General features: G+C 36.4%; 2 protein-coding genes across 2 annotated transcripts; one reads left to right on the forward strand and one right to left on the reverse strand.

The window, feature by feature from the left end:
• Window positions 1-911: 911 nt before the first annotated feature.
• Window positions 912-4,921, reverse strand: LOC120253120 (D-3-phosphoglycerate dehydrogenase 3, chloroplastic-like). The gene is made up of 5 exons (XM_039261414.1): window positions 4,261-4,921; window positions 2,436-2,812; window positions 2,058-2,168; window positions 1,884-1,979; window positions 912-1,801 (listed from the first exon to the last, which is right to left on the reverse strand). Exons 1-5 carry the CDS (start codon window positions 4,853-4,855, stop codon window positions 1,130-1,132), a joined length of 1,851 nt encoding a protein of 616 aa, XP_039117348.1. The 5' UTR covers window positions 4,856-4,921; the 3' UTR covers window positions 912-1,129.
• Window positions 4,922-6,922: 2,001 nt separating this feature from the next.
• LOC120254574 (protein ecdysoneless homolog) lies at window positions 6,923-11,303 on the forward strand. The gene is made up of 5 exons (XM_039262667.1): window positions 6,923-8,068; window positions 8,714-9,028; window positions 9,444-9,583; window positions 10,034-10,197; window positions 10,962-11,303. The coding sequence occupies exons 1-5, from the start codon at window positions 6,960-6,962 to the stop codon at window positions 11,157-11,159; spliced, it is 1,926 nt and encodes a 641-aa protein (XP_039118601.1). The 5' UTR covers window positions 6,923-6,959; the 3' UTR covers window positions 11,160-11,303.
• The last annotated feature ends 2,128 nt before the right edge of the window (window positions 11,304-13,431 follow it).

Consider the following 13,431-nt stretch of genomic DNA (forward strand, 5'->3'; position numbering starts at 1 on the left):
GAAGCCAATTTAGGAAAAAAAAAAAAAACATTTGATCTTTGGCAACAAATATATATGCATAAAAAATTTTCAATTCTATATTTATATTTAAATATATACTATTAAATACATAATTACCCATGTTTTGTAATTTACTAATTTTCTAATTTGAGCTCAACTTGACCGTTGTGAAAATTTAAAAATATATACTTTTTAAAAGGCCTTGGTTCTTAATTCTTATGCGAAAATGATGTACAAGTCCTTTTGCAGGGAACTCCTGATGTAATTGTTATTAATTATAGGGTGTCTGCTGCAAATTTGGAATGGGTTTGTGAACCTATGATATTTTGTGGAAAAGTCTCATAAAAAAAAAATACTCCTTCCATTCATTTTTATTTATCACATTTATTTAATTTATATTAATTAAAAAATTGATTAAAATTAGTTAGTTACTTATATTTTATAAAAAAAATTATTACTTTTCAAAACAACTACCTCTTTGTTTAAAACTTCACTAAAAGTATATGATTTAATGATTAGTTGATTGTGATTTATTGAAAATTGTAAAGATACATTAAATTAAAAGGTAAATTTATTGAAAAAAATTATTTAATACTGCATAAAATTTCTAATGTGACAAGTAAAAAAAAAAAAGTTGTAACAAGTAAAACGTGACAAGCAAAAAGGAACGGAAAGAATAATAAATTTAAAAAATTTGGGTTTTACTCAAATTTAAATTCATGATTGTTATTGAGCATTAATTGTTTGTTTGCCTGATTAATTAAGATAATGCAAGGATGACATCTTATTGTTTTAATTCATAAATTAATCCTTCTCTCTACATATAAGTACACACTATCTCAATCCTGTAGAACGTAATGGAATTGAATACATGAACGAAGAATAAAATAAAAGAGTGAAAAATAGTGATATATTGCTCCCAAAAAAATAAAATAAAATAAAATAGATCAAAAGTCAAAGTACAGAAGAAATTTTGACAAATTTTGACCGGAAGATTGTCAAAAATTGGTCACACAACAATCCCTTATAAACCAATGGAAACAGCTAGAAATCAAGAACAGACATCAAAGACTTCAAGCAGCACATTTATTTTATTTTAGTCTATGAGAACAAAAAATATTATTTTGCTCTATAACTTAAGGAAGACAAACTCTTCAATTGCAGGGATATCACCAATCTTCTTAAGAGTTTCCTTCTCAGGTTCTTCGTCAACACCGATTGCCATAATTGCCTGCTTCTTCGGAGCTGTCCTACCGACACTCATGAAACTGATATTCACATTTTGCTCAGAGAGTATATTCCCGACCCGGCCGATCATACCGGGCTGATCAACTTGTCTGCACAGTATCAAGTTCCCTTCAAGGCTCACATCTACAGCGAAGGACCCGACCAATGTGAGATGTGGTATACCATCCTTCACCCTCCCCTCAACTCTGATATCGCCCGAATCAGAGATAGCACTCGCAAACTTGGACTCTACATTCGATAGGTGCAATTGGATGGAGTCTAATGGGATCTCGGCAGAGCCATCGTGGAAGATACGCTCCTCACTGATACGGAGGCCTCTCTGCTTTGCAGTATAGTCGGCATTGACAAGGTTGACAAACACACTGGATATTGGTTCAATGATGCCTTTTGTAACCATTGCCCGGAGAATCCTAGTGTCCAGGTCATCTGGGTCTCGAGCTGAAGTGTATACAACTTTGACACCCTTGATGCCGCTGCCTCCTGCTACTAGTTGAACAGCCAATCTACCGAGCTTCTCGGCGAGGATAACGTAAGGAGCAAGCTCAGATAGAACCTGAGAGAAGAAACAGCATTGATTCAAATTTCATACAGAATAGGACTTTGAATAGAATAAGAATCTAATGTGGAGTAATTACCTCAGCAGGAACCATGGGGGCATTTACAGCAGTTGCAGCTAGCTCACCTTTCAATGCTCCAACAACTGCCTCTGCTATTTCGATAGCTACACCTTCCTGTAAGTGTTCATAACAGTAAGAATTTGTTGGATAAAACGGGAAAGAAGAAGAAGTAGAGTGTTGTGAGAATCATACCTGAGCTTCCATTGTACTAGCACCTAAGTGAGGTGTGACAGTTACATTTGGATGTTGCACCAATTTGCTGTCTGCTGCTGGAGGTTCCTTAGTGAAGACATCAAGTGCAGCCTACCCAGAGTCATAAGATTGTTAGATTGAAATGGATGTGTGAACACCATGCAGACGCATTCAATTGAACAACAGAGGCTCATATTGCACTCCGGAGCATATATGACAACAATAATTAGTTTACTGAATCTATGGAAAAATAATAAATCCTATCACTTCCGATGCTATTTATATGTATCTTAATAAGGAAAGTGATTAAATTCAGGCTTTGCAATATTACAAGCTTGAATCAATAAGAAAGAACTCAAAGTGTTGTGCATAAAGTACCTGAGCAACAGTTCCATTGTCAAGAGCTCTCACCAAGGCATCTTCATCAATAACTCCACCCCTTGCAACATTGATGATTCTCACACCCTTTTTCATTTTCCCAAAGGTATCATCATTGAAAATCTTTGAAGTTGTAGGTGTCAGAGGCATGTGAAGAGAAATGAAGTCCGAATTAGATATGGCTTCATCAAATGACACAAGTTCTACACCGATAGCACGAGCCCTGTCAGCAGGGGCATATGGATCATGAGCAACAACGTGCATTCCAAGTCCTTTCGCCCGCCTTGCAACTTCTGAACCAACCTTTCCAAATCCCATAACTGCCAGTGTTTTCCCCACCAGAGAAACACCAACATACTTGTTGCGCTGCCATTTTCCTGCATGTGCAAAGACAACAACATAATAGTAACTTAACCATGTCATATTTTCACTAATTATGTAACTGATAGACAACTACACAAGATGATTAAAAACAATTAATTCAAATATATATATATACACACACAGAAAGACAATTAGGAGGTTCACATGGGAACAAAGGATAAAAAATCCAGATAACACATTGCATATCTGGAATACTACATCACAGGAAATTTATAAATTAATTTACAATGCATCAACCCCATTGCTTCCACAATCCACAACCTGACATAGATCACTGCAAGCTGTTCATGAAGATAACCCTTGTTATAAAGACAACCGCAAGATACGGTGATAAAGTAGGCACAACATACCTTGATTTGAAACTGGATGAGTAATTGTCAAAGAGCAATTAAGGATCCAGAAGCATATTCTTGCGTGGTCAGTTATGCATGAAACCCAGAAAAGTTTATACAGGCTTAAGAGTGATTCCAATGAGTTTCTCCCTTGCAAACAATTTGCATTTATTTTAAGAAGACAGATTAAGAAAAAAAATTTACTTTCCAAAAAAGTGGTGTGACTATGCCCTAGAAACAATTGCATCTATATCAGGAAGACATTCCTTGCATTTGAAGTTCCATAAGCAACCATCCAATGCATCAAAACTTACACCATGATTATCTCTAATTCCTTCTTATCTACCACAAATCATTGGTTTCCTCAGACGCATTCTACATAGAAATTCTGTATAATCCGTCTTCTATATAGTCAATCTTTCCCCGAAAGGCTAAAGGAATGTCAAGTCCATTTTATTCATATCAGTAACCTAGAAAATTCTCTTCTGTTCTCTATAGTACCAACTGATGGTGACACTAACAACACAATTACTAAGCTCAACACATATGTAACATGCCCACCAAATACATCTCAGTTCATGGTTTCTTGTAAAGCTCCAACAAATCTGAAACTAACATACTTAAAACACAATAAATCTCATGATTTCTAACAAAATGAAATGTTCTCTGCACAAACAATTGTTGCCCATCATTGAAGAACAAAAGAACTTGAATATTCCCTCCTTCACCAAATTAACAAAAAGACAATTTTCAACAATTTAAACTATCCAATAGAAAATTAATAAAGAATCAAGAGGAATCAAACAAGGAAATAAATTCAATTGCACAACAACCAAGACCAATAACGACAAAGCACTAAATCGAAAAGCTAGAGAAAGGTGCGCAACTTGGAGGTAACCACTCCCCATATAAACCAATCTCCACCAACACTACTTCACAGTCAGCGACTCAGCAAAGCTCCCTCCTTTTTCCAAAGATCCACTCAGGCATTCAATCAAACACGTCATCTGCCTATCTAAATCTAATTCCTAAATCAAGGCCGGGGTCCAAATGAAACCCTAGCTAGAGAGATGGAGATGAATAGAGAAGGAAAGAGTGAGAGAGTTTACCAGCTTTCATGCTAGCGTCGGCCTGAGCGACGTTGCGAGCCATGGAAGTGAGAAGAGCGATGCCGTGCTCGGCTGCAGCGATGGTGTTTGCCGTGGGTGCGTTGACGACGAGACATCCATGCTCCGTCGCTGCCTGCAGATCAACGTTGTCGATCCCAACGCCAGCACGGCCAACAACCTTAAGCCTGCTGCGCGCCGCCTCAAACACCTCACGCGTGACCTTCGTCCCGCTCCTCACGATCAACGCATCACACAGCGAGATCTTCGCGCAGAGCTCTTCCTGGGACAAATTATAAGAGCAATCGACGTTCGAGAACTCACGAAGGAGTGCCAACCCGGCTTCCCCGAGCTTCTCGGCGACAAGGACGGTGGGTTTCGCATCCGCCACGGAAGCCGCAGCAGCGGAGATATGTGGGTGCCGAGACTCAGTGATTCGCGCGATCGGAGAGATCGCAGGGAGGCGGACGGTGGAGCCAAGGAAGGAACGGCGGGATCTGAAGCCACGGAGGGAGATGGAGGGAATGGAGGTGGGGATGGAGGCCGGGAGCTTGACGCCGGGGGAGATGGCGAGCTTGGAGGGAGCGAGAGCGGCCATGGCTTTGGATCTCGGGGGAGAAAGTGCCGGCCTTTGTTTGGACGAGCTTCCAAAAATGGCGCTTTTTGGTTCGAGGAAAAAAGGAATACTAGATCTAGTCTTATATAATGGTCGGGGATTTTTTGCCATTTAGTCCTTTGTGAAATTGATTTTTATATTTTTATATAATAAAAAAATTAATTTTTAAATTAATGATGTTTACCATGAAATGCCATAATATTTCCAACAGAATATCCATAGAATATACCATTTAGTTTTGAAACAGTGTTTTTGTGTTCGGTGAATTTTTTTTTTTTTTCTAAAAATGGCAAACGTACATATTTTTATACGTAGATAGCCAATGACAGTCTGTCTATACACTGTCATTCGGCCAATATAGAAATTAGATTATAAATATGTTTTTATAATCAGAATATTTTGGTACCGCTTTGTTTTATACGTTTTGAATACAAGCAAGTATAATTTTATGTAATTAGTCAGAATCACTTAATCACAGGTGTTTTGGTGGGTGAAATCTTTCATACTAGATTAAAACAGTTTAATTGATATTGAAGAGGAAATTTTATAATAATTTATTTATTTATTTGTCTTTAGATATTTTTATTTTAACATGTTCATCCATTCAAATCAACTAGTTTAGGTTAGTTTAAAGTTAGTTTGGTTAATTGTTGATAACAAATAAACTCCAGAACTCAGGGATGTGCACGTGTGGGGAGCAAAGCTCAACGCCGACCCACATGCCCTCATCTTGCATAGGCTTTGAAGTTCGATCCTAGGTCCTCTCCGAAACGAATATTGTTGGCCACTATTTTTATCATTTCATAAATTTAAAAATAAATATAGATAAACAAACAAGGATAGCTATTTATGACCGTTTCAATTTTTAACTTATTCAAACTCATTTTAATAATAAACAAGCCAAAATCTGATCTTAAATTGTGTAACTTATGTTTAAGTTTAGGATGATACTGATGGCTAATGGTTATCAAACATATATGTTTATCAAAAAATTAATGAAAATTTATATCTTTATTTATTTTGATAGAATTATATTATTTTAAATTTTCTATAAAAACATAATAAAAATAAAACTAAATATAAATTACTCAATATCATAATAAAATCAAATAAGGTCATAATCAAATGAAGGTTTTTTTTTTAAAAAAAAAAATCTTAAAAAGAAACCAGGAATTATGTATAACAGGTGAAAATTTTCAGGGACTCATAGTTACTTTTATATAAATTTAATATATTTTTGAAAAAGGTGTAGGTGGAAAGTGGTAGGTTTGAAAAGATGGAATTTGTTATGCAAAGAATTGAATATCAAATTTGTATCAAATTTTGGAATTTTGTCATAATTTTGTCCCCTTCTCACTCTAGTCTTAAATGTACGCATATAAATATAAATATATACACACACACACATAGGCCTTGAGCCACATTCTGAGATTAATCAATTTAATTTATTAATTATACTTTTTATATTACTTTAATTAATAGTTTTAGAAAAATTCAAAGACCTATTCATAAAATGCCATTCAAAAGTAGAAAAGAGCATCGGTTGGTTCAGAAACTGAACCGAGTCGGTTAATCGAACCTAAATATGTTAAAAAATGAGAATCAAACTGAACCAAATAAAAATTAAAATTAAAATTAATTAAACCGAAATGTTTATTTAACCGAAATTATGTAATTTTTTAAATGATTTGTAGTGCAATTAATTGAACTATTGATTTATAATTTTTTTTAATTCATAATTCTATCATTTCAGGCTAATTATAACCTATTAAGTAATAGACTTATAAACTAATAATATATAACTTATACAAAAACCTAACCTATATATATATTTATTTATATAACATAATTCGGTTTCAGTTAAACCAAATTTAAAAAAAAAAAACCAAATCGAACTTCGGTTTAATATTCGGTTTTCCCGAATAATGCTCACCTTTATTCAGAAGGCCCAATGGCTCATTAACAACAATTCGGCCCATTATCTCCAAACTTCTGAAACATTCCAGCACGTGCTACCTCACGTGATCTGGTGTTCTTTTAGTGCAACAATGGCGGACTAAAACCCTACTGCTTTGAAGCTCCAACAATGGCGACCTCTTCTTCATCATCTTCTCCGTTTCCTCTCCACCCTCATCGCACCCCCGACGATACCCTCTTCTTCTCCATCTTCTCCGATGAATCCTCTGCGGCTTCCCTTCCTCCTCTTCACCTCCACATCCTCCGCATTCTCGCACCTTACCTCCATGACTACCTTTGGCATCATGATCCCTTCCTTATCTCCATTTCCCCCGTTCCCTGCGCCGTCTGTGGCTCCGGCGATCTTCCTCACCTCCACGGCAAGCTCAGGTATGGTGACAATCTCGAGGACGAGTGGTTTGCCGTCTTCCTTCTCTTTGCGATCACTCGTGAGATCCCCTCCGTCTCTATCCGGGTTTGGGACTCCGACGGTGAATTCCTTCTCATCGAGGCCGCCTACCATCTCCCTCGATGGCTCACCCCTGATTCGTCTCCTAATCGTGTATTCATCCGCTCAGGCCTTCTCCATATCATCCCCAAATCCTTCTCCCCCTCCACCCCATCCCTCCCTGATGCCCTCTCCGCTCTCCGTTCATCCGATGTAGATACTGTCGCGCCGGAGCCTGTTCAGTCCGCCATTGGCCGCCGCCTCTCCGGCTATCCAGAGCGAGCGAGAGCAAACATTCATCGGGTTCGCGCTAGGGTTCCGTTGTCGGTGGCCCTTGTGTTAAAGCACGAACCTTGCTTGATTTCCTTGGCCGTGGAGGCGTTCTATGATCGAGATGTGGATTCCATGAAGCATGCTGCGAAGATGGAAAAGTTCTCGAGTTCGGAGATGGTGCGAGTCAGTGTTAGGATGACGAGGGCGATGTATGCCCAGCTTGTGCAGCAGGACTTCAGGGCGCCCAACGGGTATCCAATGGCACGGAGAGAAGAGGGGAAGGAAGTGTATGCGGAGGCGGAGCTGGGTATGAAGATTGCTTGTGGGTTTGAGATGATGTATCAGGTGAGGAGATTGGCCGGCGAAGAAGGGAAGGGGGAGACTTGGGAGGTGTTCAAGAAGAGCTTGGAGAACAGTGGGTGCTTTGATGGGTTGCTCCCTGGGTCGAAGGAGTATAAGAGGATTATGGATGGTGCCATGGAGTGCTATAGGAGTAGTTCTGCGTTCTTGCGAACAAGGTATACCTACTTCTATTCTTCAGTCTAGCTCATTTTCATGGGACTCTTTCAACCGTAATTTTGCATGGAACCTCATTGGTAAAATCTTAGTTGATTATACTATGAAGTGGCGTAAATGGTTCACACGTACGAATTTTAACTAGATTGTGAAGTTGTAGCCTTGGAGTGCTACTTCAGTATTCCTGTTGATGAGGTATAACTGCTTCTCATCTGTTAGCACATATCGATGTAACCCTATAACTAATAGTAGCCTAATTTCTCATGGGAACCTAAATTGGTAAAATCTCGTATAGTTAGGCGAAGTAGTATTATTGATGATTCATGCTGCAAAATTATAACTTGATTGTGAAGAACTAACTAATCTTGGTATAGTGTGTTTTATTTCACTGTTAGTAGAATTTCTTTGTTTGAAAATGGATTTCACCTTGATAACTTTTTTGCTTAGAATAGGTAGAATGTAGTAATAGATAGGTAGCCTATATCATGTTATAGCAAGGCCTATGGTTGTGATTTGGTGTGTTATTACCTTCAGGGCTTTAAACAGGTAGAAATGTCATGGTCATTGGTTTAATTTGAGTATTTATGCTTGTTGACGTACGAGAAATAGTTTTCTATACTCTTTTAATTAATTGTAACTTACGTCAGGGACATCCTGTATGCTCCAGTGCAACGCATAGATGAAATTCTCTCTTCACCTCATTCTGCTGATGATTTCAAAGTTACTGAGATTCCTCCCAATGATGATGATTTGTGGTTCTATAATGGAGAGGATGAGTTGAACTCTGTCATTTTGGAAAGACAGAAAGAAATGGAATCTTATGAATCGGGCTGCAGAAAAAATGGAAAATCAAGACAACCTGAAGGGTCTAATGATTTCAATCTTGGCAACATAGCAGAATCTATGCAAGCATTTGTCCAGAAAATTTCAAGTTTTGAAGGGGCAGAGGTTCCTGAAAACAGGTTTGATGTTTCTTCTCTATGTTGATTTGGGAAAATTGTCTTCTACGCTTTGTGTTCTATAATTAACATTTTAACATGTGTTCCCAAGCAATATGTGTGCCATTTGCTTTCAGGAATTTGCTCACTGTTTCTAATATTCCTCATCATTGCTCAATTTATGTTCTCTATACTATAAAAAGGCCACAGAAGGCTTTTCTCTTTGTCTTTGAATTTTGGTCTTTTAATCTATTGATCATGGGACTTCTAGAAAACATGGCACCTTGTTGTTGATATGTTGGCCCGTTCATGTATCTATATCTATCCATTTATGATTTGATATATATTTATATTCTGATTGGCAAGTTCACTATATGTTTTTCATGTTGATTTAATTCCATCATTACATTCCATTCTTGGGTATTTTCATTTTGGACAGAGACTCAAAAGCTGTGGAGCTTGATTTTGGCCAGTTTATGAAGGAGATGGCATCAGTTTTAGAACCTGTTAGTAACCAAGGAGCTGTTGAAGGACATGATTCTGATGGAGGACATTCCCCATCAACTGATATGGAATATGGTACTTTGTGCAATTACCTTTTATGATTATTTGGTTAATAATTATGTGTCTAGCTTGATGGATTAGCAAATTTAACATAAAATTGGAGAAAGTGGTTGGTGGATGATTATAAGATACTAGTGAATGAATCAACTTCCCTAGTTTTAGCATTTTGGATCAATTCTTATCTTGGTCTTCAGAACCTAATTTTTGTATTTGTTTATTGAAGCATATTATGGTAACTTGATCCCAAATTTAGTCGGTTATGTGAGGTGCACATATGGTTTCCCTGTACTGAAACATCCTTTCTTTTCTTTTTTTATTTTTTATTTTTTTTTTGTTTTTGTGTGTGCATGGGCAACTTGAAAAGTTGATGGCAGTGGCTGGCCTAGAGTCTCTTATATTTTTTGTTTTAATTAATGGCCATACATTTTACCCATGTCTCAAAAAGGTCCTTTCTGAACTTTGCAGATGACTTTGAATCCGGAAGTGATCTTGATGACCAACATGGGGATGGTGAAACCGAAGACTATTTTATGCAGACTTATTCTGACGCTCTAAATAAGGAACTAAATGAAACCACACTAAACAAAAGCTTTGTCCGTGCACAAGAACATACAGACAACAATGTTCAGGTATTATTTGTGTCTGATTTTGAAGGCCTTCGTTTTCTGATTTCTTTTTTCCCTTTACTTCGTGAATCTCCATGCAATTTACAAGAACTAAAAGGCTTGCGGTTTTAACTATAAGATCTCTGTGTTGAGAAATTATCTAAAATTTCCCAAGCATTTGCAATATATTAGTACTTAATTAACACTATGAATCTTTGCAATCTCTCTCAAGAGATTAGACGCTCGAAGCCTGATAATCTAATTCTTTGGATGGTTGGTATGCTCTTGGGTGTCTTTTGAGTCTCACATGTGGTGTATTTCTTCCTGACTTTCCATGAATTTTTGTGGCTCAATTAACCTTCTATCTTGTAGTTTCCTTGTTCTTCAGTGTCTACGTCAAATATGTTATATTACTAGAATAATTGCTCAACATAGTCATATATATAATATATAATTGTTCATAATTCTTTCCTCTGTGGATGAATTTGTTGATCACAACCATTTATCATCAGATGATTAGTTAAAATTGCTTTCATCTGGACCAAGCATCATCGATTTCTTATGTACCATCAAAACTAATACTCTCGTCTCCTATTGAACCCATATTCAAACATTCATCTACCCGGCTAAAATCAAGTGCATAACTCATTACCAAACTCAAAACCCTGATGCATGTTCTTTATCCATTTGTGCTTTGTCGTATATTTATTTAATCCTCGCAACTTACAGTGCCTGTCTTAAATACTTTCTTAACATTGTGTTTTTCGTCCTATGATTTTGCTTTGTAGGGGACATCCAGTGCTGCTGCTGCTGCTGCTGCTGCAAAGGATTCAGATGAGGAATTAACCCCTGTTGATGTGGATATAAACCTTGTACAAAGCTTCCTGGACTCCTTCGCTTCTCAGCAAGGCCTTCCAGGTCCAGCTTCCAACATGCTTGGACTCATGGGATTAAAGGTCCCCCAACAAGATCCTAAAGAGCAGTGATTCCATTCTACCAGCAAATGTATTACATGCAAATGTATATATATTTATATGACCTGTGTCATGATATGCAATTTTTTGTTTCCCCAAAGCCCCTAATTCAAATGAAAAAAAAAATGTGAATGAACTTGTTTCTGCATTCTGCTAGATTGCATTGGCTTTAATATTGAATTGTATTGTATTTATTTTAAGTTTTTTTTATATTTTATCTGTAGCCCTTAAAAAGTTGTTCAGTTTACAGGTACTTATCTCCATCTTTTATATGATTCAAGCCTTATGACCCTATAATACCAGGATAATTATTCAAACACTCTTTGCATTGTACTTTTTGAAGGAAAAATTTATATAAGAACCCATTATACTTCAAACACTTGATCATGTTGATTTTAATAATCAAATAAAAGTACCATTTTAGTTCCAGAATTATTAAAAAAAAAAAATACTCATTAAAAAAAATGCTCATTTTAAAATTGTAAGTGAAAGTTTAAGTATAAAATTGGATATATATATATATATATATATATATATATATATACATAATTCATGGATAAAATTCAGAAAGACCTTCCGAAGTCCTTGCGATTAAGGATGGCAACGTGTAGGGTATGTCAAAACTCTTACTTGTACCCGTAACCCCTACTCTATACCCGTACTCTTACCTGTAACTTTCAGGGTAAAAAAAATCATACCCTTACCCTTAGGGTACTAACTTCCCGTTATTCAAATTATTGAATTAAATTTAAATATAATTTTTTTTTTAAAAAAAATAATAATAATAAATAATAATCTTCCAAAGCATTCAGTGGCCTCCAAAGCTGGCATATGGACAATGGTAATTTGATAGTATAAAAACAATTGTGACTTCTCATCTTTTAAGATTGTCCATCAGTAACTTCTTCCTTAATAACACATAGACATGCATTTTTGCTTAATCCATTAGTGAGGAGTTTAGAAGAGCTTCTTCCTGTTGCATATGCCAATAAAATCTGGTGCTTCATACCCTTAAGAACCATGCTTGTAGTTTCAACTCTACGTGTAGCTTTTCTTCTGCCCCATTTTTTGGTAAGTTTTTTATTACTGCTCTTTTGAAATATTTCTGCATTCTCATATGAAGCTGTTATTGCATGTGCAATAGTTTTAATTCTGCAAATATTCTTTTGAGCTCTGACTTAATGGGACAAGAGTTGAAGTAAAGAACATTTTACTATTTTATGGGAAAGAAAAACTCACTATATTAAGAAAATAATGCCAATTTAACTGTCCTGCTTTAGAATCCATAATTATGGGACTATGTCACTAAGTTGTTGGGCAATCACAAGGGATTTTACAGTTGTATAACTTCCATACTTTCTAAATTCCTCATGTTCAATTTCTTGCTTTTTTTTTGGACAAAAGGAACAGACAGCCTGAAGGCCCTGCTAAACCATCAGGGACATACACAAGCCTCTGTGGAACAAGTGGGGGTGGGGCCTGTACATACATGGGCGCTGGGATCACCCGCACACAACCACCGTTCATATCTCCCAGAAATGTACTTTTAGCCAAGAATCGAACTCGCACTACTCGGTGAAGAGCTCTATGAAGACCCATATACTAATAGATCATTTGGTCGTTGGCAATTTCTTGCTTTTGTGATAAGATTTTATACTTAAAATTTTGTTTATCATTAGAGATGAATGTAGAAGACTGTGAGTCTACCATAAAAGAGTTTAGAAAATGAAGAGAGGGCTAGTGGGTTGTATTTATATAATTATGATCGCTCTAGAAAAGGCGTGATTTATTCACAATTAATCTTGGATTGGTTAATGAAGAAAAGGAAACTCAATGGCTTTATTCTTTGGGAAATAAACATCATCTAGATAGATTGTTGTTCCATTTTTGGGTTGACAAATTAAAGTTCTTTGTAATAAGATAGCCATTATGCCACCTAATGCTATGGACCACATTTGTATTATGAGTGTTGTACCTTCCCTACTGATATCTCCAAGAAAATATTGGTGCTCAATTCACAAATAATCTTTTAACTTTTTCTCTAAAACCTCAATTCTAGAAGGTTTTCCTTTCTTTACCTACTCTCCTTTGTTCTTACCTCTGCAGTGTGTGTATTCAATTTTTGCTTTTACTGTCACATGATAACCAAGTTTACTTCTGTAAATATTTCATTTCTTAGATTTAAGACTCTTAGGCTATGTTTATTGAAAGAGTTGTTGTGCACTATAGCAAATTGCTTAATTATTTCTGAATATTGCAGCCTGATTGATATCTCAGTCTCTCA

The sequence above is a fragment of the Dioscorea cayenensis genome, chromosome 3 (assembly GCF_009730915.1).
Source record: "Dioscorea cayenensis subsp. rotundata cultivar TDr96_F1 chromosome 3, TDr96_F1_v2_PseudoChromosome.rev07_lg8_w22 25.fasta, whole genome shotgun sequence".
In the NCBI taxonomy this organism is placed as follows: domain Eukaryota; kingdom Viridiplantae; phylum Streptophyta; class Magnoliopsida; order Dioscoreales; family Dioscoreaceae; genus Dioscorea; species Dioscorea cayenensis.